This window comes from Coregonus lavaretus (genome assembly GCF_964263955.1).
Source record: "Coregonus lavaretus genome assembly, chromosome: 2".
Taxonomy (NCBI): Eukaryota; Metazoa; Chordata; class Actinopteri; order Salmoniformes; family Salmonidae; genus Coregonus; species Coregonus lavaretus.
The window spans coordinates 35328754-35353067 of record NC_139989.1 but is presented as its reverse complement, the minus strand read 5'-3'; the positions used below and the strand labels follow the sequence as shown (position 1 = coordinate 35353067).

The window sequence follows — 24314 nt, the reverse complement described above, 5'->3', positions numbered from 1 at the left end:
TCGGTAGTCATTCCGTTCCAGTTCATTCTTGGGCATGGGGATGATAGCGGACATTTAGAAACAGGCATAGCCTCGGTTCTGGTTCTTTTCTATCTGAGTGTGGCAAAGGTACTATTTCCTGAGTCATGTCTATGACCCTTACAGAAAAACCACATGATTTCACATGCCTTCGGGAAGTAGGGGCAAAGAATAATGCTCTGTCACCCTCAATTTGAATTGGTCAGTATCAAGGTACAGTTAGTATCGACATTCTACTGTAGAGCTGTGTTTGGTTTATATAATAGGTTGTTTATGGATATCTATGGCTTGATCGAGAGGTACTCACAGGTGATAGTATATCATGTTAATAAGTCCACTGGTTGATAAAATCACAAGTATATAAAACCACAAGTGGAAGTGAAGTGAAAGAACAAGCTTCCAAAGAATAGCATACCTAACCGCATTGTCAATGTGTAAAACACAGAGTCAACACCAAGAAGAATCTATTCAATTCAGTCTGTCAGAGTAGATATGCATCATACATTCATACTAACAAAGTTCTGTTGACCTATAGTCATATTATACTGCATGTAAACCCATTGCAAAAATATAAATCCAAATAAACGTTATCCTACCTTAAAGACAGCAGCCGCTTCAGTGAACCTGGGACTTCAACGGAAATCAATAAGGACCTGAACCTATGTGTACTGTATGTGTGTGTGACTATAGAAGACCTGAGTGTATGTGTACTGTAATGTCTGTGTCAATGTGTGTCTTATCTGGCAAAGGGTGTGCTATGGGACTGAAGGTTAAGGTTACAGGTTTATGGCAACCCTTTGCTGTTTAAAGGCACAGCACCTGAGCTGCCATTGCCATGATGAGGCCAAACACAATGGTAAAGTTCACTAAAGTGGAAGTTACTGTATGTATCATTCTGTCTTAGCATTAGAATAAGACCTATCGGGGCACGTTTTAGACAACGAAATGATATGGACTTAGTTTGTTACACCTCTTAACGCTCTTCATAGCACATCACGTAGTAATATTTTTTCTATAGTTGGTTTCTAGATTAGCATGAGAATATTGGAAGAAGAGATTAACTTTATCTGAAGGGGGTTAAGGTTTTATAATTGAAAAAGGAGTTATAATTGGACAAGTTAATTAGGAAAAGCTAAGCATTTATTGAAAGACATGTAAATAAAACATTGTTCAATCTAAACGGATATACTAAATATCAAAATGAAACTCTAACTGAAAACATTAACAAGTCTAAAATCACTTTCAAAAACGTCAATCTCATGACATCACTATAGTAAAATATTTTCTCCTATCATTTTCTCTATAATCCATATATTACTTAATCTTAGTTTGAATATTACAAAATATATTAGTGCAAGTCTAATTAAGAGACCAATATCATCCTGCAGTGCCAAAAACTGCAGCAGCAAACAGTGGCTGGTCTCATTGACAAAAAACGGAAGCAACTCTACCACATCATTACGCAGCGTTCAGGGCTTGTCCTACTGAGCACAACAGTAAGGACAAACTATTTCACATACTGTTATTACAGTACTTGTAAAACAATACTGAACAGGACATAGAGCTATTGTATAACTTGCAAAGCATTTTCCCTCTTTACCAAGTATTCACTAACTTCATGGTTAATAAGCAAGCTGACTTTTTATCTTTTATCTAGTCTTGGTTGAAAGATATTAGATATTAAAGTCGTCCTACCTACTGACCCTCATGGTAATATATAGCTAGCCCGGCACGCTATATAGTGGCTATATTTCAGAGTCCTGTCATCATTCCTTGTGTAAATATTGCCTTATTTTCTGTTCATATTACTATGACCTGTAGGGGTCAGTAGAGGTCTTTCTACAAAGCTAATAGTTGACTACGTCCCCATGAAGAAACAACCCAACAACCACTAGCCCTAAACTCTATACCTGAGAGGTAATATGGTTGAAATTCCATCTGGCCTATCAAAGGGAAAGGTGAAGCTACAATAGTTCATGCTTATACCAATTATGTGAATAGGTATGTTTATACCCGTCCAATTCTTCCTGATCAACATGAAGTGCCTAGGTTGACCTAGGGTATAGGGTTACCGGTTGTTTGTGGACAGAGCCTACTTTCCCTCTTCATATTAAAGGTAGACTAAGTGAAATGACATTGCCACAAGCAGCACCGCAGATATTGCGATAAGCGAGATGCACGACTCCGCTCTCACACAGTCACACATAGTATCTGCGCATACTGTATGTACGGGTTCGCTTCACGCTTTTACAACATGGACCAAAACAGAGGACAAGTTGAGCCTCGGGCTTCAACACTCTTAGTTGTAGTGGAAATTGACCCACTATGCTGCTTACTCTCTGCATCTACGCCATATCGCTGAGTCTACTTTTAAGTGGTCTAATATCTTAGCTGGTGGAGGAATCTACGTAGTTCCCAGGGAAGAATCCCTCTACTCCGTTGAGCAGTCCCTCACACCAGCCATCTTCATTCCTCTTGGTCAGGTAGATGACTTCTCCCTCTTGGAATACCAGGTCCCCAGGCTTCCCTGAGTTGTAGCTGTACAGCGCCACCACTGGGAGGGAACGTGAATTGCAATGAAACAACCAAGACACCACATAAACATAGGCCATATTTTATGGTATGATTCGGTCAGACTTTGAATAAGTACTGTAGAAGTATGCATGCAATTTGGGCCATGACAGCATTTAGTAATTTATCTATTGGTGAATATGCATGGAGCACTATCATACCTTTCTCTAAAAAGTCTGTAGGGCCAGTCGTGTGATAACCCACAGGGGGAGGTAGGGGTGGCATGACGTCATCAAAGCCCCCCACGCTGTCGGTAAAAGGCGGAGGAGGCGGGGCTGGGATCACCAGATCTACAGGATTGGACAAAAGGCATATAAACCCAAACTGATAGGCTGCACCACTTGCCATACAAGTAATTCAGCATATGTTCCAAAGTGTATGAAAACTGTAGTGCATAACTTGTTCTGAGGTCTCTTTAAATGAATTTACAGTACTTCTTTGAAACTATTTTCTCCACATAATGTGTTATCTGTTATATTGAAAAACATAAGCCATCATATCTATCAAGGACAAAACAAAGACGTTACCAACCCAGTGTCTGACGGACTTTTAGAGGACAGAATCTGTCCATGGCTTTTCCTTCCAACACAGTAGACTCAACAGCAATAGCAGCAGCAGCAGCAGCAGTGATGCAGTCATTTGGACAGAAGTCACCCTCTCACCACCCCCCCCTGTGGCCTGGAGGGTGTATTGCGGTCTCACACAGTCTCCACTTACCCAGGTGCTCCAGGTGGGCGGGCAGGCTGGACAAGGGGCTCAGCGACACGGTAGGGGCGAGAGGAGGAGGGTATGAAGGGGGAGGGGGGATCATGACTGACAGGTGAGGTCACAGAGGGAGAGGTAGGAATGGGTGACGGGGAAAGATTACATCAGATCAACCAAAAGGGGTCTTTAGAGGGGACTCCAAATGCTAATGCTAGCACTAATATGAAAGCTAACACTATAGCTTAAGCAAGGCTTGAACTTTCATCATGCATCAAAAACCTAAATAATGGTGGTGTAATATCAAAGCAGTTTCGCATTAGCCATGTTCAGCTCATCATGAGCTAATGATTGGTATATTAATGCTAAGTCATGAGGCCATATTGGACTACAGCTGAGGGCAGGACCTGGGATGGGTGGGTTGCCAATGTGGCCTTACGTGATTGGATGGTTGGAAGGAAGAGCGAGCGAGTGTAGAGCGAGCGAGAGCTAGGGCCCGTGCGGACCCTGAGGGACATGGAGCGCGAGCTGGGGGGGTGACGACGTACACGAGACCGCCTGGGCTGCAGAGCTGAGCCGGAGAGAGACAGGTCACAGGTCAAAAGGTCAAGATGAAGCAGACAGACACAAAGAGAGAAAGAGAGAGGAAGACACTGAATAGAGTCTAATAACAGAGATAAGGACAGGAAAACACCAAAGATCAGCATCAACGAGCGTGCTCTGCATAGACAGACAGACAGACAAACAAACCCCAGACAGACAGCTAAACTAAACAAATAGATACCAACATTTCAACAAATCAGATCCTTTGCGGCATTAGAATTGGATGTGAGTCCTTTCAAAACCACTTGTTGAAAGACCATTAAAAGTACAGTGTGACACATTTAGGGCTGGGTGTTGCACCCAACCAACCCGCTCCTTTTACCTTCATCCACCTCATCACTCGGTGGAGGGGGCGGGCCAGGGAGCTCCAGGCCCTCACTGGTTGGTGGAGGGAGAGGCTCGTCAGATGGTGGTGGCATAGGGGGCGGGAAGCCGTTCTCTTCAGCCACTAAGAAAATAGAATATTCATGAGGAGAATATCGGCTTCATCAGTCGATATTCAGCGTTTCATACCGTGTGAAATCAGTAACACAATCATGCAACTAGGCCCGAAAAAGTATTTATTTCTTAGTATCACAGCAGGCACAAGGTTGGTTGTTCCTGGTTTTCTGCCTCTAGATGTTTCAGCATGTGCGTGTCTCTGGGTGTCTGTTTGCACACAACGTGTTCTCATTTCCTCTACTATACTGTGCTGTGCAGTGTGCTAAAGCTGTCTCACAGTGTGGGAAACACAAAAACAAGCAATATTTTCCGCCTAGATGTTTGATATTTATTTTTATCTTTCACCTTTATTTAACCAGGTAAGCCAGTTGAGAACAAGTTCTCATTTACAACTGCGACCTGGCCAAGATAAAGCATAGCAGTGCGATAAAAACAACAACACAGAGTTACATATGGGGTAAAAAAACATAAAGTCAAAAATACAACAGAAAATATATATACAGTGTGTGCAAATGTAGCAAGTTATGGAGGTAAGGCAATAAATAGGCTATAGTGCAAAATAATTACAATTAGTATTAACACTGGAATGCTAGATGTGCAAGAGATTATGTGCAAAAGAGATACTGGGGTGCAAAAGAGCAAAATAAATAACAATATAGGGATGAGGTAGTTAGGTGGGCTAATTTCAGATGGGCTGTGTACAGGTGCAGTGATCGGTAAGGTGCTCTGACAACTGATGCTTAAAGTTAGTGAGGGAGATAAGAGTCTCCAGCTTCAGAGATTTTTGCAATTCGTTCCAGTCATTGGCAGCAGAGAACTGGAAGGAATGGCGGCCAAAGGAGGTGTTGGCTTTGGGAATGACCAGTGAGATATACCTGCTGGAGCGCAGACTACGGGTGGGTGCTGCTATGGTGACCAATGAGGTAAGATAAGGCGGGGATTTGCCTAGCAGTGATTTATAGATGGCCTGGAGCCAGTGGGTTTGACGACGAACATGTAGTGAGGACCAGCCAACAAGAGCGTACAGGTCACAGTGGTGGGTAGTGTATGGGGCTTTGGAGACAAAACGGATGGCACTGTGATAGACTACATCCAATTTGCTGAGTAGAGTGTTGGAGGCTATTTTGTAAATGACATCGCCGAAGTCAAGGATCGGTAGGATAGTCAGTTTTACGAGGGCATGTTTGGCAGCATGAGTGAAGGAGGATTTGTTGCGAAATAGGAAGCCAATTCTAGATTTAACTTTGGATTGGAGATTCTTAATGTGAGTCTGGAAGGAGAGTTTACAGTCTAACCAGACACCTAGGTATTTGTAGTTGTCCACATACTCTAGGTCAGACCCGTCGAGAGTGGTGATTCTAGTCGGGTGGGCGGGTGCCAGCAGCGTTCGATTGAAGAGCATGCATTTAGTTTTACTAGTGTTTAAGAGCAGTTGGAGGCTACTGAAGGAGTGTTGTATGGCATTGAAGCTCGTTTGGAGGTTTGTTAACACAGTGTCCAATGAAGGGCCAGATGTATACAAAATGGTGTCGTCTGCATAGAGGTGGATCTGAGAGTCACCAGCAGCAAGAGCGACATCATTGATATACACGGAGAAAAGAGTCGGCCCAAGAATTTAACCCTGTGGCACCCCCATAGAGACTGCCATAGGTTCAGACAACAGGCCCTCCGATTTGACACACTGAACTCTATCTGAGAAGTAGTTAGTGAACCAGGCGAGGCAGTCATTTGAGAAACCAAGGCTATTTAGTCTGCCAATAAGAATGCGGTGGTTGACAGAGTCGAAAGCCTTGGCCAGGTCGATGAAGACGGCTGCACAGTACTGTCTATTATCGATCGCGGTTATAATATCGTTTAGGACCTTGAGCGTGGCTGAAGTGCACCCATGACCAGCTCGGAAACCGGATTGCATAGCGGAGAAGGTACGGTGGGATTCGAAATGGTCGGTGATCTGTTTGTTAACTTGGTTTTCAAATACTTTCGAAAGGCAGGGCAGGATGGATATAGGTATGTAACAGTTTGGATCTAGAGTGTCACCCCCTTTGAAGAGGGGGATGACCGCGGCAGCTTTCCAATCTCTGGGGATCTCAGACGTTACGAAAGAGAGGTTGAACAGACTAGTAATAGGGGTTGCGACAATTTCGGCGGCTAGTTTTAGAAAGAAAGGGTCCAGATTGTCTAGCCCAGCTGATTTGTAGGGGTCCAGATTTTGCAGCTCTTTCAGAACATCAGCTGTCTGAATTTGTGTGAAGGAGAAGCGGGGGGGGGGGCATGGGCAAGTTGCAGCGGAGGGTGCAGAGTTGGTGGCCGGGGTAGTGGTAGCCAGGTGGAAAGCATGGCCAGCCGTAGCAAAATGCTTGTTGAAATTCTAGCCTCAGTGCAGTGGGCAGCTGGGAGGAAGTGCTCTTATTCTCCATGGATTTTACAGTGTCCCAAAACTTTTTGGAGTTAGTGCTACAGGATGCAAATTTCTGTTTGAAAAAGTTATATTGAGTGTGATATGTTAATGTACTATAGTTCCGCATACAGTATGTTTACAGTCAACTACTAATAGTATGTACACTAGTTACAAATGGTTTATTCATATCTATGAAATTCATGATACTTACCAGTCTCCAGTGGGGGTGGGACAGGGGGAGAGGGGATGCTGGCTAGGCTGGTATGGGCAGGTTCAGGGGTGCTGGTTGTGGTGGTGGGCGGCAGTGGAGGGGGAGGAGGGACGTCCAGCAAGGAGGCAGCAGGCGCCATGGGAGGAGGAGGAGGGGCCGGAGCTGTCATGGCGGCGTCACCATCCTCCATCAGAGACAGGGGCGGTGGTGGGGGCGGGGCCTCCTCCAGCAGGGTGGTGATGATGTCAGAGTCAGGTGACGCGGGCCAGCTGGGGACCACGGGGGGAGGCACGGCCTTGCCGAAGCTGGACCTGATACAGGAGGGGGAGGGCAATGTAAACTAGAGGTATATTTCCATGTCTGGGTGGAGATATTCTACAGGCTTCTCTACACACAAAATATATAAATCCAGAAACACCACACTTAACTGAGGTGTCTGAGTAATCGTATGGAATGGAGTGTTTAGTAGTAAGTGTCAAAGCTTATGTGTGTACAGTATAAACTGTGTTTCCAGAAAGTGTTTTTTACCCAATGGAGCGATCATGGAGAGAGGTGAGGGATGCCCCTCGAGACAGAGAGGGGGCTATGGGACACTGGACAGGCTCTGGGGGTGCTCTGGAAGTGCTCCTGCTGAAAACACACACACAGCTGTAAGCGTCACATACATTTAATAATATTTAATATGCCATTTAGCAGACGCTTTTATCCAAAGCGACTTACAGTCATGTGTGCATACATTTTTACATATGGGTCGTCCCGGGGATCGAACCCACTACCCCGGCGTTACAAGCGCCATGCTCTACCAATTGAGCTTACAGAGGACCACAGATGCATTATCACAAATGCTGACACTTGAACTCACACAGACCAGCTCTATCAACTCATAGTGAGAAACATGCAGAAAGCTTGACTGAGAGATTTTGTTCTCTTCTCTCACCTAACAGTTTAAATATGCTACTCAGTGCAAATGATACCCGCACATTTGACTTCTATACTTCCTGGTTTGTTTTTGGCATAATCTCATTGTGAAAGCTCTGTGCTCTTTCTCCTGCCCACAGTAAATCTCCCTCTGGCTGAATGGCATTCAATCCCCTACTGAAGGAACACAACAAACATGATTGGACAGGAGGTGTGGTTAGTCATGAATACTGTTTACCCTCATTCCCCTACCCACAGCACACACACACGCACACACACACACGCACATTATTTTAAGGATTTCCTTTGCTGATGTGTCTGGTCTTGAATAAAAGTTAAATAAAGGTTTTTTTGTGGGCCACTGAGCATAGAGGATGTGCGGAAACTAGGCTTCCTGTCTGAAATACTTTTACAGGAAGTGAAACAGTTACAGTTAGACTGACAGTGTGAGAGCAGAGCAGTCAAATGGAGTCAGCAGTGTCAGAATCATACCTGATGGTGCCGCCATGTTTGCGCATTGATGACCCTGCTTTCCCAAGCATCTTACCAGAATCCTGTGGGGAAGTGTTGAGAGAGAGAGAGACAGACAGACAGACAGACAGACAGACAGACAGACAGACAGACAGACAGACAGAGACAGACAGACAGACAGACAGACAGAGAGAGAGAGAGAGAGAGAGAGAGAGAGAGAGAGAGAGAGAGAGAGAGAGCGAGAGAGAGAGAGAGAGAAAGAAAGACAAAGGGAGAGCAGAGTGAAAAAGGAGAGGTAGTTTATGTGTGTGTGTGTGTGTGTCCGCTGTAGATGAGGGAATTGTGTTGGAGCATCAATGAAGCGGCTTAGCCTTGGCAGCACTAATTAGTGTGTCTAGCCATTTTCCCACGGTGCACAGTGGCTGGCTGGCTGCTTGCTCTGTGTGTGTGTGTGTGTGTGTGTGTGTGCATGAGTGCGTTGCATCCGTGCATGCTTGTGTGTGTGTGTGTGCTAATCGAGGTCAGCCCTACGCAACAAGCTGCTCCTCTCTAACTGGATGTGGTGTAGACTAGAAGCACAGTGGTAAAAAATAACGGCTGCTGCCCAGCTGCATCTGAAAGGCTTGTCTAGAGAGATAAGGAAACCTACGGAGCCTTTGTTTCCAACCATAGTACCCTGGTAACACAGCCCAGGTTTTAAAAAGTAGTTTTCACCAACTTTGCATTATGTAATTACATTTCCACATAAGTAATTTCCAACATTACTATTGAATATTGATTGCAACATACAGTAGTGTACAGTTTGTAGATGTATAGTAAGACACTTCCAGGAAAATTATTTATTTGAACCTTTGACCATTTGAATATCATGGGAATGTTAGGTAAAACATGTGTTGTGAGTAATTGCACTTGAACTTGAGAACACAGTCTCACCTTCATGCCATGTCCCAGTGTGTCCAGGTCAGAGTAGGTGATGGGACTACGGGTGTACTTGGGTTTGGGCTCCTTGCCTGTTGCCGGGGGGATAATTTTGTGACTGCGGGGAACCCTCTTGGCTGTGGTAAAAGCCCCTATCTTTCTCCGGGCCACCTTCTCTCTGTGCATGTCCACTGTCTGCAAGACAGGAGGCAGAGGATGTTGTCATCAGGGTATGAATCAATAACACTTAAATTGATAACAAACCTACAGATAAACGTGCCATTCTTAATTCCTTCCCTCTGGTAAAATGTAACCTTTTCCAAAATACTAAAGAAACCATATAGGATGGAATAGCATGGTACCCTTTCTCTAACAACATCATTAGCTCAATATAGCTCATTCACGAAAGTGGTAATATTCTCAAACCCTCTTTCCTCCCCCAAATAGTGAGCCCTATCATTTAGTATACAGTTGTTAGGGACTCTTCATGGGTGCCAGCAGACAATGGAAGACATCATTCAGAGGTTAGCAGGAAGGAACGCTCAGAACAGAGAACATTGGGGTCTTTCATTCCATCCCAGCCCCTATGATGCTCTGTGTTGAAGGTCAAAGTTCACCCTGTAGCCTCTCAACCCATTCACCTCTCCACCCCAACCCCCTCCTCAGGTGACCTGGTTCTGTATGATAATGCTGTGCACGGAGCATGCAGGAATGCCTGGGATCTGTGCCAGCTTTGGGAACAGTGGGGCTACAGAGAGGGGGAGGGGAGGGGGGGGGGGGGGGGCAGTGGGGGACAGTTGGGCTGGTGTAAGAGAGGGAGAGAGGGGAGGCACGCGGTGTACTGGGGATGGAGAAATCAACTATTCTGCATGGAAGAAGGCCAGGGTCCCCAAAGAGTCCCTGGAAACCAGCCCAGGTCAGCGGAGAGGTAGACCCTTCATATGCTGAACACCAGGGGTAAGGAGATGAGGGAGGAAGAGATGGTGGGAAGGAGGGAGGCGTAGGGGATAGAGGGAAAGGAGGGGTAGAGGAAAAGGAGGAAGAGAGGGAGGGGACAAGGAATAAGGGAAATTGGCACAGTGGGTACCAGTGACACTCAGAGAACCGTGCTGATCTAGGTGCAACAACGCATCAACCTCGGACAGAGGGTAAGACTCATGAAATCAAATTTCCTTTTTTCCAGTCACTGCCTCTGATGGGCCTCCTCATTCTAAAGTCCGGGTTCAAGCAAGCAAACCTCTTTTTAGCAAGGTTAACTGTACATTTCTGCTAACCAGTGGAGGCTCCTCAGAGGAGGAAGGGGAGGACCATCCTCCTCAGTGAATTTCATTTTTATAGTGAAACACTAAAAAAGTTATCCTTTTTAGATAAAACTATGCTAAATATATTCACGTCACCAAATCATTTAATAAAACACACTGTTTTCCAATGAAGGTCTACAGTAGCCTCAACAGCATTCTGTAGGGCAGCACCATGGTGTAGCCAGAGGACAGCTAGTCCAAAACCTAGGAGGCTTGTGGTTCTCACCCACTTCCATAGACTTACACAGCAATTATGACAACTTCCGGAGGACATCCTCCAACCTATTAGAGCTCTTGCAGCATGAACTGACATGTTGTCCACCCAATCAAAGGATCAGAGAATGAATCTAGTACTGAAAGCATAAGACACAGCTAGCTAACACTGTAGTGCATGAAATATGCTGAATAGGTGACTCAATGAGAGAGAAGGACAATAGCTGAACAGTTTTGAACAAATTCATTTATTCAAAAATGAATGAGAAGCAAGAGAGAGAGAGAGAGAGAGAGCTAGCTATATTTAATTGTATTTTTTTTTTCACTTTCACTTTCACTTACTTAGCTAGCGAATGCAGCTAGCTAGTTTAGCCTACTCAAACAACCGGCTCAAACAGAGCGGGATGCTATGTTAGCTAGCTGGCTATGGCTATCCAACACTAAAACTCTTCCAAGTCAAGGTAAGCTTTTGGTTTTATGAATTTATTGCCACCGGGGCTCGCCAGTGTAACTAAACTGCTTGCTGCTGACTGTACACTGTACTGCATGATTGTAGCGGGTTTACTAACACGTTAGTTCTAGTAGCTATCAGTGGCGGCTGGCCGATAGAGGGCGCTAGGGCGCCGCCCCCTTAAATAAAATTATTTAAAAAAATAAAATAAAAAATAAATAAAAATAATAATAATAATAATAAAAACATCAGTATGTCAATATTTGTGTGTTTGAAATATGGAATGCACACAGTAATATGTGTAAGATATGATAGAAAATCATATTCGCAACCTTTCCTCTGCCTGTCAAACGCCTCGTCAGCTCTGGGCGATACAGAAAGTGCCCCGAGGAGGCGGGTCTACGTAGCAGTTAAGCCAATTGCTAATTTAAGATATGAATGTATGACATAAAATGTAGCTAATCAGCGATTTTAATTCGAATCCAAGGAGGGCGATTATTTTATCGCCCCAAGCTCGCCCCTGATAAAATAAGGACCGGGCTCCAGTGGCGCCATTTTTACTAGACGACAATGGTGAGCGCAAACGTTACTCCTCCAAGACCCAACCCTAACTCGGTGAAATCTCTCCTCCAAGATCCGTTTGAGAGGAGAACTTTGTCAGAGAAAGTTCGGGTGAAAGAGCTGGGCCCAGATCAACCTGACCTCTCAATCAGACAGCAGGCTAGCGAGAAAGGGAAGCAGTATATGCGCGGCTTCTCCCGTAGCTGGTACACCAGGAAGGCTTGGCTAGCTGGGTGCACTGATGCTTTATTTTGCTTTCCGTGCTTGCTTTTTAAAACGACGGGCCGGACGGGGTCAGATTCAGCATGGACAGGTACCGGAGTGAGGGATATGAAGCACCTGTCAGAGAAGGTAAAGAAACATGAGAACACCAGGGCACACATGGACAACTCTGTAAAGCTAGCTGTATTAGGAAGGGTGAACATTGCTACGCAGCTGGATGACGGCCACAGGATTGCGGTGAGGAAACACAATGAGGAGGTGGATAAAAACAGGCACATTCTATCCAAAATTATCGATTGTGTGAAGTTCTGTGGGGCTTTTGAGTTGGCCTTGCGTGGGCACGAGGAGACTGACTCCTCGGACAACCCCGGCATTTTCCGGGGCTTAGTGGATTTTGTTGCCTCCCTCGACAGTGTGCTGGAGGAGCACCTGAAGACAGCTACCGTTTTTAAGGGCACGTCAAAGACGATACAGAACGAGCTGTTGGAATGTATGCTGTCAGTGCTTAAGGATTACATCCTGGAGGAAGTAAAGAGTGCTGATTTTATCGCCATTCAAGCTGACGAGACGACTGACGTTTCCACCCACTAACGTGTTTCCAGACCATCAGAGACTCTGGGAACTTTGATGCCCCGACTGTCAGAGAGGCGGGGGGCTTTGTGAGGATGCTCGAAGACGAGGCTTTCTGTTTTTTCCTGGCACTGTTCCACAAGATCATGCCAAATGTGGACATGCTTTTCAGCCAGCTGCAGAAGAGGAACATCGACCCTGTCTTCATTAAAGCACTTGTCCAGAGGTTCACAGACAGCATGCTAACAATCAGGTAAATAACTATATTTACTATTGGCTGATAAAGATGTTGTTAGAAAGATGAATAGTTCACTTACAACAGTTTAAAAGCCTAAATGTGTCTGGTCATCAAAGTGAGTGATTATCATAGAGCCGTCACAATTATATTTGTTTTAGTATTTTAAAAGGAAAGAGAAGACACAATCAGACGTTGATAATAATGCAGGAAAGTACTACACAGTTTGTAATAATTATTCAGGTGTCCACCAGGTCAATTTCTAGAAGAGGCCTAGTTGTTATTGAAGATTAACTTTATTGCTAAGTGCACAGCAGAACAAAATGATATGTGTGTATATACACACTATCTGTCTGTCTGTCTGTCTGTCTGTCTGTCTATATATATATATAAAATTCCTGTACAAATAAGATGACAGACACACACACACAGAGCAGCTCTGGCCGCATGTTTCTTTGTATATAGTTGACCTTAGCATAAAAAATCCAGTTATATATGGTACTCTAGAAAGTCTTAATAGTGTCTTTGCTAATATTACTGTATATATGTTGTTTTGTATCAATTAATTGTTGCAGTTCTGGAGCACATTAACAATTAGTCACATTTAGTATGATCATAAAATACTGTATGCTATTCTTCCAGTCAAAGGTTTGAGTTCATCCACTTGATATCAATTTCTATATTATACATCCTTTTATACAGTGTAAGATTTCCTATAAACTTTATAATAATTTCATGTTATTGTCCACTTTCCACTCTGTTCTGACAGCATGCCTGTTGCGTTGCCTGTTTACTACCAATGGTGAAAAGTTCACTTTAAATGCAAATGAAAGGCTTGGGTTTGTGTAATATGTTTTTGTGTAAGAATGCCTCAACTTTTTAATATTGGCATTAAATAATTACTGAATGTTTCACTGAGCACTGCTTTCCTGCAGTTTGTGTTAAAATATATCGCGATGGTTACAGGAAAAAAAAAGTATGGCACAGCCCCACCGAGAATATTTTTCACCAGCCGCCACTGGTAGCTATGTTGACTATGACAATATGGTCACAACGACTGTGTGTAGCGGTTAGCGGTTATAATAAGAAGGTTTGGATTGCACTGAAGTCCACAAGCAAAGGGAATATGTGAGGAGATTGCGTAGATGCGAGAAGGAATTATACAAAAAGAAAATTGATCATGCTGTTTGTATGTGGCTGCTATGAAAGTGAACGGTGTTTGCGTGTGATTATGGGTGCATTAATTCCACCGATTCTGTTGAAAAACGTTTCGCAAACATTTAGCAAACGGAGCAAAATGGGTATAAACATACCTGAATTTGTCCAATAGAAACTCTTGTTTGCATCTGTTGGACTAATGATTGCACCCTAGATCAGCTAGATGGAGGCAAGAGTGTGCAAGGCGGTATTGAATGTGTTAATGTCTGTCACCTTGATTACTCAAATTTCTCTCGACCTGTGCACCTACGTTGTAAACTTTCATTCATAGGCTAGGTTGTAGCAACCTCATGATGGGTATAGGGGAAATGTAGTAGCCTAAACCTATCGATGTTATATTGAGCTGGGTGAATGGAATATGAATGACAGTCAACCAATATGCTGTAATAGAAACAAGGCAATGCTCATAAAAAATATTATCGTCCTCCCTCATCTTAAACGGCACCAACCGCCACTGCTGCTAACATACACATGCTTGTGTTCTCTTCCTGAAACTGAATCGGGGCCTAACACACAAGTGTGTACGGAGACATGCTAGTGACAAAAAAGTGTGGAGACATGCTAGTAACCCCTGCCGTGTTCTGCTCTACCTGTCCGATGAGGTTGACAGAGGACTCCATGTGTCTGAGCTGGGAGTTCTGTGCGTCCAGCAGCTTGAGCACGTTGGAGGCCAGTGTGCTGATCTGGTAGGCCACACTGGCCAGAGACTGGGTGGTGAAGTTCTTAGTCTCTTCCAGGGCCTTGACCGCATCCGCACCTGCCTAACGGGAGGGATAGAGAAAGAAAGAGAGAGGGAGAGAAAGAGAGAGAGAGAGAGAGAGAGAGAGAGACACAGAGAGACACAGACAGAGACAGAGAGAGAGAGAGAGAGAGAGAGAGAGAGAGAGAGAGAGAGAGAAAGAGAGAGAGAGAGAGACACAGAGAGACACAGACAGAGACAGAGAGAGAGAGAGAGAGAGAGAGAGAGAGAGAGAGAGAGAGAGAGAGAGAGAGAGACATTGGAAGACTAACAGTCATAAAAAACAAAAACATGATGCTCATGTCACAAATACCAAACAATAGATTAATGATTACTTGGGGATCATAACAATCATGATAATAATAGCATCTGATTTTGACATTTTCAAATGACAATGTAGGATGACTTTTTCATATGATGCTGTTGAAGTGTCTGAGAAGAGCAGTGAAATCCGACCTCTCACTTCCTGTTCTAATTCTTGGAAGCTGTCAAAGACTGTGTGTGTGTATTTTGATATTATGGAACCATAATATCGAAATACACACACAGTCTTTGACAGCTCAGTGCTAAACACATTACCCCTTTTTTAGATAGCCAGTGAAAGCACTTATTTACTAGCCTGGAAGAAACAGCCTGATCGCTGCGTTCACAATTCTATTTAATTTCATGGTGAATGTACACAGCAATTTCTCCAGTGTTAAATCAACATTGACAGTGTTACATTTAACACTGGGCCAGTGTCTACACAGGTCCACACTTTTGCGCGTTAAATGAACACTGTGCTTAGTGCTGACGCTGTTACACCTTGTCAGTGTTAGGGAATTAACACTTTCAGTGTTATGCAATAACTCCTCATATAGCATTTTTATCCATTACACCAAGAGGTCTGTATCTCTTGACAAGGTCATTCAGTGTTGGACATTATAATATGTCTTTATTGCCACATGCTCTTATGTAAGGTTTTACAAAGACTTCAGAATTAGCAGCAGACGTGCTCAAACTTTAATTACCATAACCATAGGCCACTTAAATTGATACAACACTTCTACTCACGGGTGGCCAAAAATAAATAATTCAAAGCCACGCCGCGACTAAGCCACGACCCCAATATAATTTCACAGTGTGCGTTGCCTTTTCGAGTGAATTATAGAGTTACCACCCTTGACTGTATTTGTTAGTGACAGAGACATGATTGTTGAATTCGTTCATTCTCAGTCCTGTGGACTTCACAGAGTTCCTACTGTTAAACTGTTTATTACAATACAATACATTACATACAGTATATCATAAGGCCTTACTTTGATGACCATGTTTTACCTCAACACAGTGGTGTTATGAACCTACTGGTTTCCAGGCCACATCAGGCCTGCAAGTCACATTATGTTGGCTTGCAATGTGATATGTAATTCCTATGTGAATCCAGCCTATGTGAATTTTTTATTCACCTGCAACCTGCATTAAGAATGACTGTTAGGGTTAGGAACATTGATAAAGGAGCCTACCTAAATCATTTAAACTGGAACAACCATTTCAGTGATTGGATTAGTTTAGAAAAATGTATGCTATTTATCTTTGTGTAGCATAAGACTGCTAAGGGGACAGGACAACTTCACCGCATCAAAGGGACGATGGACAGGGCCATGTACCGTCAAATCTTGGGTGAGAACCTCCTTCCCTCAGCCAGGGCATTGAAAATGGGTCGTGGATGGGTATTCCACCATGACAATGACCCAAAACACACGGCCAAGGCCACAAAGGAGTGGCTCAAGAAGAAGCACATTAAGGTCCTGGAGTGGCCTAGCCAGTCTCCAGACCTTAATCCCATAGAAAATCTGTGGAGGTAGCTGAAGGTTCGAGTTGCCAAACGTCAGCCTCGAAACCTTAATGACTTGGAGAAGATCTGCAAAGAGAAGTGGGACAAAATCCCTCCTGAGATGTGTGCAAACCTGGTGGCCAACTACAAGAAACGTCTGACCTCTGTGATCGCCAGCAAGGGTTTTGCCACCAAGTACTAAGTCATGTTTTGCAGAGGGGTCAAATACTTATTTCCCTCATTAAAATGCAAATCAATTTATAACATTTTTGACATGCGTTTATCTGGATTTTATTGTTGTTATTCTGTCTCTCACTGTTCAAATAAACCTACCAATAAAATTATAGACTGATCATGTCTTTGTCAGTGGGCAAACGTACAACATCAGCAGGGGATCAAATACTTTTTTCCCTTCACTGTAAGAGCCTACCCGTATATGTGCACTCCTTCACACTCACATAAAAATGAGCACATATGCATGCTCACTTCTAACACACAGATGCTCAGAGACTTCCTGTGCTACTTGCTGTGCTCAGATTAACCCTATTTCTCTCTCACACTCAAATGCAGATAGAGACATGTCACACACATACACAACCAATTAGGATGCAGTCTATTGTGTTTCTCTTCAAATTGAAACACTCTCTTTACACTGAAATATTTGAAGGAGACGGGTGTCACCGGAAGCGCACAATCTAGCAGCATCACTCTCCCAGTGTGCACACTAGAATACAAGCACAGAAATGCTCTTTGTCAATTTTGTAAGCTTTCTAAACTAGTGCGAGTACTTCTAACTACGTAAACTAATCTGTTCCTCTTTCTTCGACAGGAATGTTTCTTAATGTATACTGAATAAAAATTCAAAATTTTACTGAGTTACAATTCATATAAAGAAATCAGTCAATTGAAATAAATAAATGAGGCCCTAATCTATGGATTTCACATGACTGGGAACACAGACACATCTTCTTTGCATAAAGTTGATCAGGCTGTTGATTGTGGCCTGTGGAATGTTGTCCCTCTCCTCTTCAATGGCTGTGCGAAGTTGCTGGATATTGGTGGGAACTGGAACACGCTGTCGTTCACTTCGCACCAGAGCATCTCAGACATTCTCAATGGTGACAAATCTGGTGAGTATGCAGGCCATGGAAGAACTGGGACATTTTCAGCTTCCAGGAATAGTGTCCAGATCCTTGCGACATTCCATGCATTATCATGCTGAAACATGAGGTGATGGCAGCAGATGAATGGCACGACATTGGGCCTCATGATCATTCAAATTGCCATCGATAAAATGCTATTGTGTTCGCTGTCCGTAGCTTATGCCTGCCCATACCATAACCCCACCGCCACCATGGGGCACTCTGTTCACAACATTGACATCAGCAAACTGCTCCCCCACACGACGCCATACACGTGGTCTGCGGTTGTGAGGCCGTTGGACATACTGCCAAATTCTCTAAAACGACGTTGGAAGAGGCTTATGGTAGAGAAATAAACATTCAATTCCTGGCAACAGCTCTGGTAGAGATTCCTGCAGTCAGCATGCCAATTGAATGCTCCCTCAAAACTTGAGACATCTGTGGCAATTGTTGCATTGTGTTTATATTTTTGTTCAGTATATGTTAAATGCATCAAACAATTGTCACATGTATTTATCGATATATTTGGTAAATATATTTGGAAATGAATTTGGAAATGCTTTGTAAAATATATTCCAACACGCATTTAAATGTATTTGTAAGAAATATATATATATATTTTTTATGTATGGCAAATATTTAAGAAATCCACCAAATCATATTGTAACAAAATGGCAACTGTCTTAACAATAAAACGTTATATACTGGCAATGTACAAACTTCACCTTTAATCATTGAACACAACATAACATATTAACTGGCCTAAAAATCAGTCTCATAGGAGGCCAAAGCCACGCCCCCAACAAGCAACACCTCCAAAGTTTCCAATAGGTTGCAGACACTACAATATATTTTGTCAAAATGCATTTTTATTGTACTTGACACATACCAAAAGCACTAACATGTATTTAAATGACTACAATCATGATACATTATCGGTCATGTAGTGACTGTATGTCTCTCATGTGCATATGACAAATAAACAAAGGAACTTGACGAGAGTGTTGCAACCAACATCCAAAAGGCAGAACATAACGTGTACTGGGTTGTTCCAGTAGAAATGATGCACATATTTAATTTTAAAAGCCAGTTATATGAAATGAAGTGCCCTTTAATATAGACCACATGGAGAATTCAGTCAATGGGAATTTCAGTATGAATAAAGACTTGCTAAAGTGCCAAAATTCAGCATTTTGACATGTCCCTCCATCCACCCTCTGTGACTTCTAGGAAGATTTTAACCGACTAATCTCAAAAAATACTCCCAAGCTTTCACCATCATTGTAAAGCCCTAGTTATTGTGTTGCTTTGACAAAGTTATTTCTGAAGATGATTATTTATTTCATGTGATTTGTGATTAATTTACGTCTGTCCCTCATTTTAATGTCAACCATGTTACGTGAACTGAACTCTCGTTTTAATATGGTGAAACTATTACTTTTGAAATATTTATTTCAAAAGAAACATTGAACATCTAATAATCAAATCATAGTGTAAAAGCAGGTGAACTGGTTCTACTCTTTTTGGACATTTTCTGGTGTTTTGTGGTGAAAAACTGAGCGTGTCGAGAATAACACGTCAACCCTGTTACCCAAAGATAGACAGGCTAGAAATGTTTTAAAGTTTGTTGTGAATCTTGCATTCAATTGTCCCTCCCTGTTGCACACAACAAGCTTCCATTCCCCTATCACAAGGGGATTCATGGCTGATTTAACTAGTAATTAGCAGTTGGAGGGGCTTTCAAGTGGATTTTTCCTTTTTTCCCAATTCCCATTTCCCACTTGGTTACGTAAGCAGCATCACACTGCTAAAACCCCACTGTAGAGGTGTATAGTAGTATAGTAATAGTATAAACACTCATTGGAAGCACAAGACATACACCTACACTTTGACATATTGTGGAGCGTTGTACAGTTTTCATTTAAATCAGGCACTCAATTTATTTTTCATTATTTAACTACGCTGAAGAGAGGCACTTACTAAAGTCATTTTTTTTACCTCTTCAGATGGGAATTTTTTTTCTCACAAAGTTGAACATGTGCTCTTTATGACATAATGTTAAAATTAGGTGAAATCAAACATATTGTTTTTACTCAACATTACAATTTAAATGATATCACTGCCAAAGTTTTGGCTTGGTGGCCCAAAGCATTTGCTCCATTGATTAATATGTAAAGAGTAATTTAATAGGCCAAATTAGGAACCACTTTGAGCACCCTGTAGACTACACTCTTAGAATTAGTGGTGATTCAAGGAACCCTGGAGATCCTCAAGGAACCCCTGGAGTTCCTCAAGGAACCATTGCTAGTCAATGGTTCATATTTGCACCTTCGGTTAGTTGAGGGGTTCTTTTAGGAACCTTGAATGGTTCAATGTAGCAACGGGTTTGTGGAGGAACCCTGGACTGGAGGCATGGCTTAGTAGGGGCGTGGCTTTAAGATATATATTTTGGGGGGGATGGGCCACCGTTACATGCTGACCATACTGCCCACGTTGCATATTTGAGCGTTGCAAAATAAATGTACACATACATGTTATTCAATCATTTCATCCAAACTGCTCGTGCGTGTCAACGAGCGTCTGCGTAATCAGGCGCTAAAATAGAACTTGGTTCTATTTTTTACGCTTGGCACGGTCCAAGTCCTGCCTCTGCCATCTCCTCATTGGTTTTTAGGAGCATATACAGTTGAAGTCGGAAGTTTACATACACTTAGGTTGGAGTCATTAAAACTCATTTTTCAACCACTCCACAAATGTCTTGTTAACAAACTATAGTTTTGGCAAGTTGGTTAGGACATCTACTTTGTGCATGACACAAGTAATTTTTCAAACAATTGTTTACAGACAGATTATTTCACTTATAATTCACTGTATCACAATTCCAGTGGGTCCGAAGTTTACATACACTAAGTTGACTGTGCCTTTAAACAGCTTGGAAAATTCCAGAAAATGATGTCATGGCTTTAGAAGCTTCTGATAGGCTAATTGACATCATTTGAATCAATTGGAGGTGTACCTGTGGATGTATTTCAAGGCCTACTTTCAAACTCAGTGCCTCTTTGCTTGACATCATGGGAAAATCAAAAGAAATCAGCCAAGACCTCAGAAAAAAAAGTACCACGTTCATCTGTACAAACAATAGTACAAAGTATAAACACCATGGGACCACGCAGCCATCATACCGCTCAGGAAGGAGACGCGTTCTGTCTCCTAGAGACGAACGTACTTTGGTGCAAAAAGTGCAAATAAATCCCAGAACAACAGCAAAGGACCTTGTGAAGATGCTGGAGGACACAGGTACAAAAGTATCTATATCCACAGTAAAATGAGTCCTATATCGACATAACCTGAAAGGCCACTCAGCAAGGAAGAAGCCACTGCTCCAAAACCGCCATAAAAAAGCCAGACTACGGTTTGCAACTACACATGGGGACAAAGATCGTGCTTTTTGTCCTCTGGTCTGATGAAACAAAAATATAACTGTTTGCCCATAATGACCATCGTTATGTTTGGAGGAAAAAGGGGGCTGCTTGCAAGCCGAAGAACACCATCCCAACCGTGAAGCACGAGGGTGGCAGCATCATGTTGTGGGGGTGCTTTGCTGCAGGAGGGACTGGTGCACTTCACAAAATAGATGGCATCATGAGGAAGGAAAATTATGTGGATATATTGAAGCAACATCTCAAGACATCAGTCAGGAAGTTAAAGCTTGGTCGCAAATGGGTCTTCCAAATGGACAATGACCCCAAGCATACTTCCAAAGTTGTGGCAAAATGGCTTAAGGACAACAAAGTCAAGGTATTGGAGTGGCCATCACAAAGCCCTGACCTCAATCCTATAGAAAATGTGTGGGTAGAACTGAAAAAGCATGTGCGAGCAAGGAGGCCTACAAACCTGACTCAGTTACACCAGTTCTGTCAGGAGGAATGGGCCAAGATTCACCCAACTTATTGTGGGAAGATTGTGGAAGGCTACCCGAAACGTTTGACCCAAGTTAAACAATTGAAAGGCAATGCTACCAAATACTAATTAAGAATGAACCCACTGGGAATGTGATTAAATAAATAAATTCTGACATTTCACATTCTTAAAATAAAGTGGTGATCCTAACTGACCTAAGACAGATAATTTTTACTAGGATTAAATGTCAGGAATGGTGAAAAACTGAGTTTAAATGTATTTGGCTAAGGTGTATGTAAACTTCTGACTTCAACTGTACATGCATCTCTGGAATACATTTTAAGGCATTACATGCATTTTAGCAAACATGGCAATTTATCAACTTATATTTTAAATACATTTTACATAACATTAAATACACTACATTAACAAAAATATGTGGACACCTGCTTGTCAAACATCTCATTCCAAAATCAATGCCATTAATATGGAGTTGGTCCCCCCTTTGCTGCTATAACAGCCTCCACTCTTCTGGGAAGGCTTTCCACTAGATGTTGGAACATTGCTGCGGGGACTTGCCACAAGAGAATTAGTGAGGTTGGGCACTGATGTTGGGCGATTAGGCCTGGCTCACAGTCGCATTCCAATTCATCCCAAAGGTGTTTGATAGGGTTGAGGTCAGGGCTTTGTGCAGGCAAGTCAAGTTCTTCCACACAAATCTCGACAAACAATTTCTGTATGGACCTCGCTTTGTGCACATGCTGAAACAGGGAAGGGCCTTCCCCAAACTGTTGCCACAAAGTTGGAAGCACAGAATCGTCTAGAATGTCATTGTATGCTGCAGCGTTAAGATTTCACTTCGCTGGAACTAAGGGGCCTAACCTGAACCATGAAAAACACCCCCAGACGATTATTCCTCCTGCACCAAACTTTATAGTTGGCATTATGCATTTGGGGAGGTAGCGTTCTCCTGGCATCTGCCAAACCCAGATTATGCCAGATGGTGAAGTGTGATGCATCACTCCAGAGAACACGTTTCCACTGCTCCAGAGTCCAATGGCGGCGAGCTTTACACCACTCCAGCCGACGCTTTGCATTGCACATGGTGATCTTAGGCTTGTGTGCGGCTGCTTGACCATGGAAACCCATTTCATGAAGCTCCCAACGAACAGTTCTTGTGCTGACTTTGCTTCCAGAGGCAGTTTGGAACTTGGTAGTGAGTGATGCAACAGAGGACAGACGATTTTTACACGCGCTACGGGCTTCAGCACTCGGCAGTCCCGTTCTGTGAGCTTGTGTGGCCTACCACTTCGCGGCTGAGCCGCTGTTGCTCCTAGACGTTTCCACTTCACAATAACATCACTTACAGTTGACCGGGGCAGCTCTAGCAGGGCAGATATTTTACGAACTGACTTGTTGGAAAGGTGGCCACCTATGACAGTGACACGTTGAAAGTCACTGAGCTCTTCAGTAATGCCATTCTACTGCCAATGTTTGTCTATGGAGATTGCATGGCTGTGTGCTCGATTTGATACACCTGTCAGCAACGGGTGTGGCTGAAATAGCGGAACCCACTAATTTGAAGGGATGTCCACATACCTTTGTATATATAGTGTATGTTGAAATTTATTTTTTCCCGTATGGGATATGCTTTGTGAAAACAGTTGTGTTATTGAATGAGGTGAGAGAGAAACAATTCTCTTTCACTATTTAGCTGGATCGATGCATGATGTAGGGCCTTGATTTGAATAGCCTACTCTCGTTGCTGTGAAGGTAACGGTACTGTGGGCTATTTGTTGAACTGTACAAGTAATTGATAGGCTATGCCATGTCTACTAGCTACCGTATAACTCAGGCAGTGTCCATAATGGACACTGCCGGAGTTATACCTTAGCTATGCCATGTCTGCACTACATTTTCATCTCACCTGCAGGTAGTTGCTCTCACAGTATTCGGCCACATTCATCAGGTTGTTGTAGTTGTCCAACAGGGCTTGTCTCGCCGACGGAGCCTCTTGGAAGATTTTTGTAATTGCATCAGTACAGCTTTGGTCCTTCATGATGCCCCTTTGCCCGCAACTCTCTTCCTTGGAAACCCGTGGCGACTGCAACCTCTCCGTGAGGCACTTGTGGGAACTTGTTAGTTGAAGTACATCACTTTATATGTCCAACACGCAGAAACATCATCACTTTGCAGAAGCAGTACCAAAAGTAGGGCTGGAGATTCTCCCAATTTGCGTTACCAAAAAAGAGAAGCTGTTTTACTTACCACTTGGCTGTTTGTGTGTGTGGTGTAGCTCACTTGATCTTCCTCTTTCTGCAACGCCTTGACATTTGCAAGGCGTGCTGCTGATGGTGTGCGTAAGCAATAAAACCTTTGATGTTGTATCAGCCCAGTCAAAGCTATTCGCTGCTCTGGAACCCCAATGGTGGAACAAGCTCCCCCACGACGCCAGGACAGCGGAGTCACTGACCACCTTCCGGAGACACTTGAAACCCTACCTCTTTAAGGAATACCTGGAATAAGTTGAATGCACCAATTTGTAAATCGCTCTGGATAAGAGCGTCTGCTAAATGACTTAAATGTAAAACCTGCCGCGCATTATCAGTGCGCATAATAAACAGGCCTAATGTATGCAATTGATCCCTAAATGACCTCTTTAAAACCAGTGAGTAATGGAAATCAAGATTTTTAAATG

General features: G+C 43.1%; 1 protein-coding gene across 2 annotated transcripts; it reads right to left on the bottom strand.

Moving 5' to 3' along the window:
* Nucleotides 1-1142: 1142 nt before the first annotated feature.
* On the bottom strand, nt 1143-23903 carry LOC311142827 (ABI gene family member 3-like). 2 transcript variants are annotated; one of them, XM_084178523.1, is made up of 9 exons: nt 23544-23903; nt 14613-14783; nt 9267-9446; nt 8355-8416; nt 7473-7574; nt 6945-7255; nt 4217-4342; nt 2751-2879; nt 1143-2572 (listed from the first exon to the last, which is right to left on the bottom strand). In XM_084178523.1, exons 1-9 carry the CDS (start codon nt 23673-23675, stop codon nt 2406-2408), a joined length of 1380 nt encoding a protein of 459 aa, XP_084034649.1. In that variant the 5' UTR covers nt 23676-23903; the 3' UTR covers nt 1143-2405. The 2 variants fall into 2 exon arrangements, with proteins under 2 accessions (XP_084034649.1, XP_084034650.1); XM_084178524.1 differs by having other exon boundaries at nt 1149-2572; nt 7473-7571; nt 23544-23741.
* Between the last annotated feature and the right edge of the window lie 411 nt (nt 23904-24314).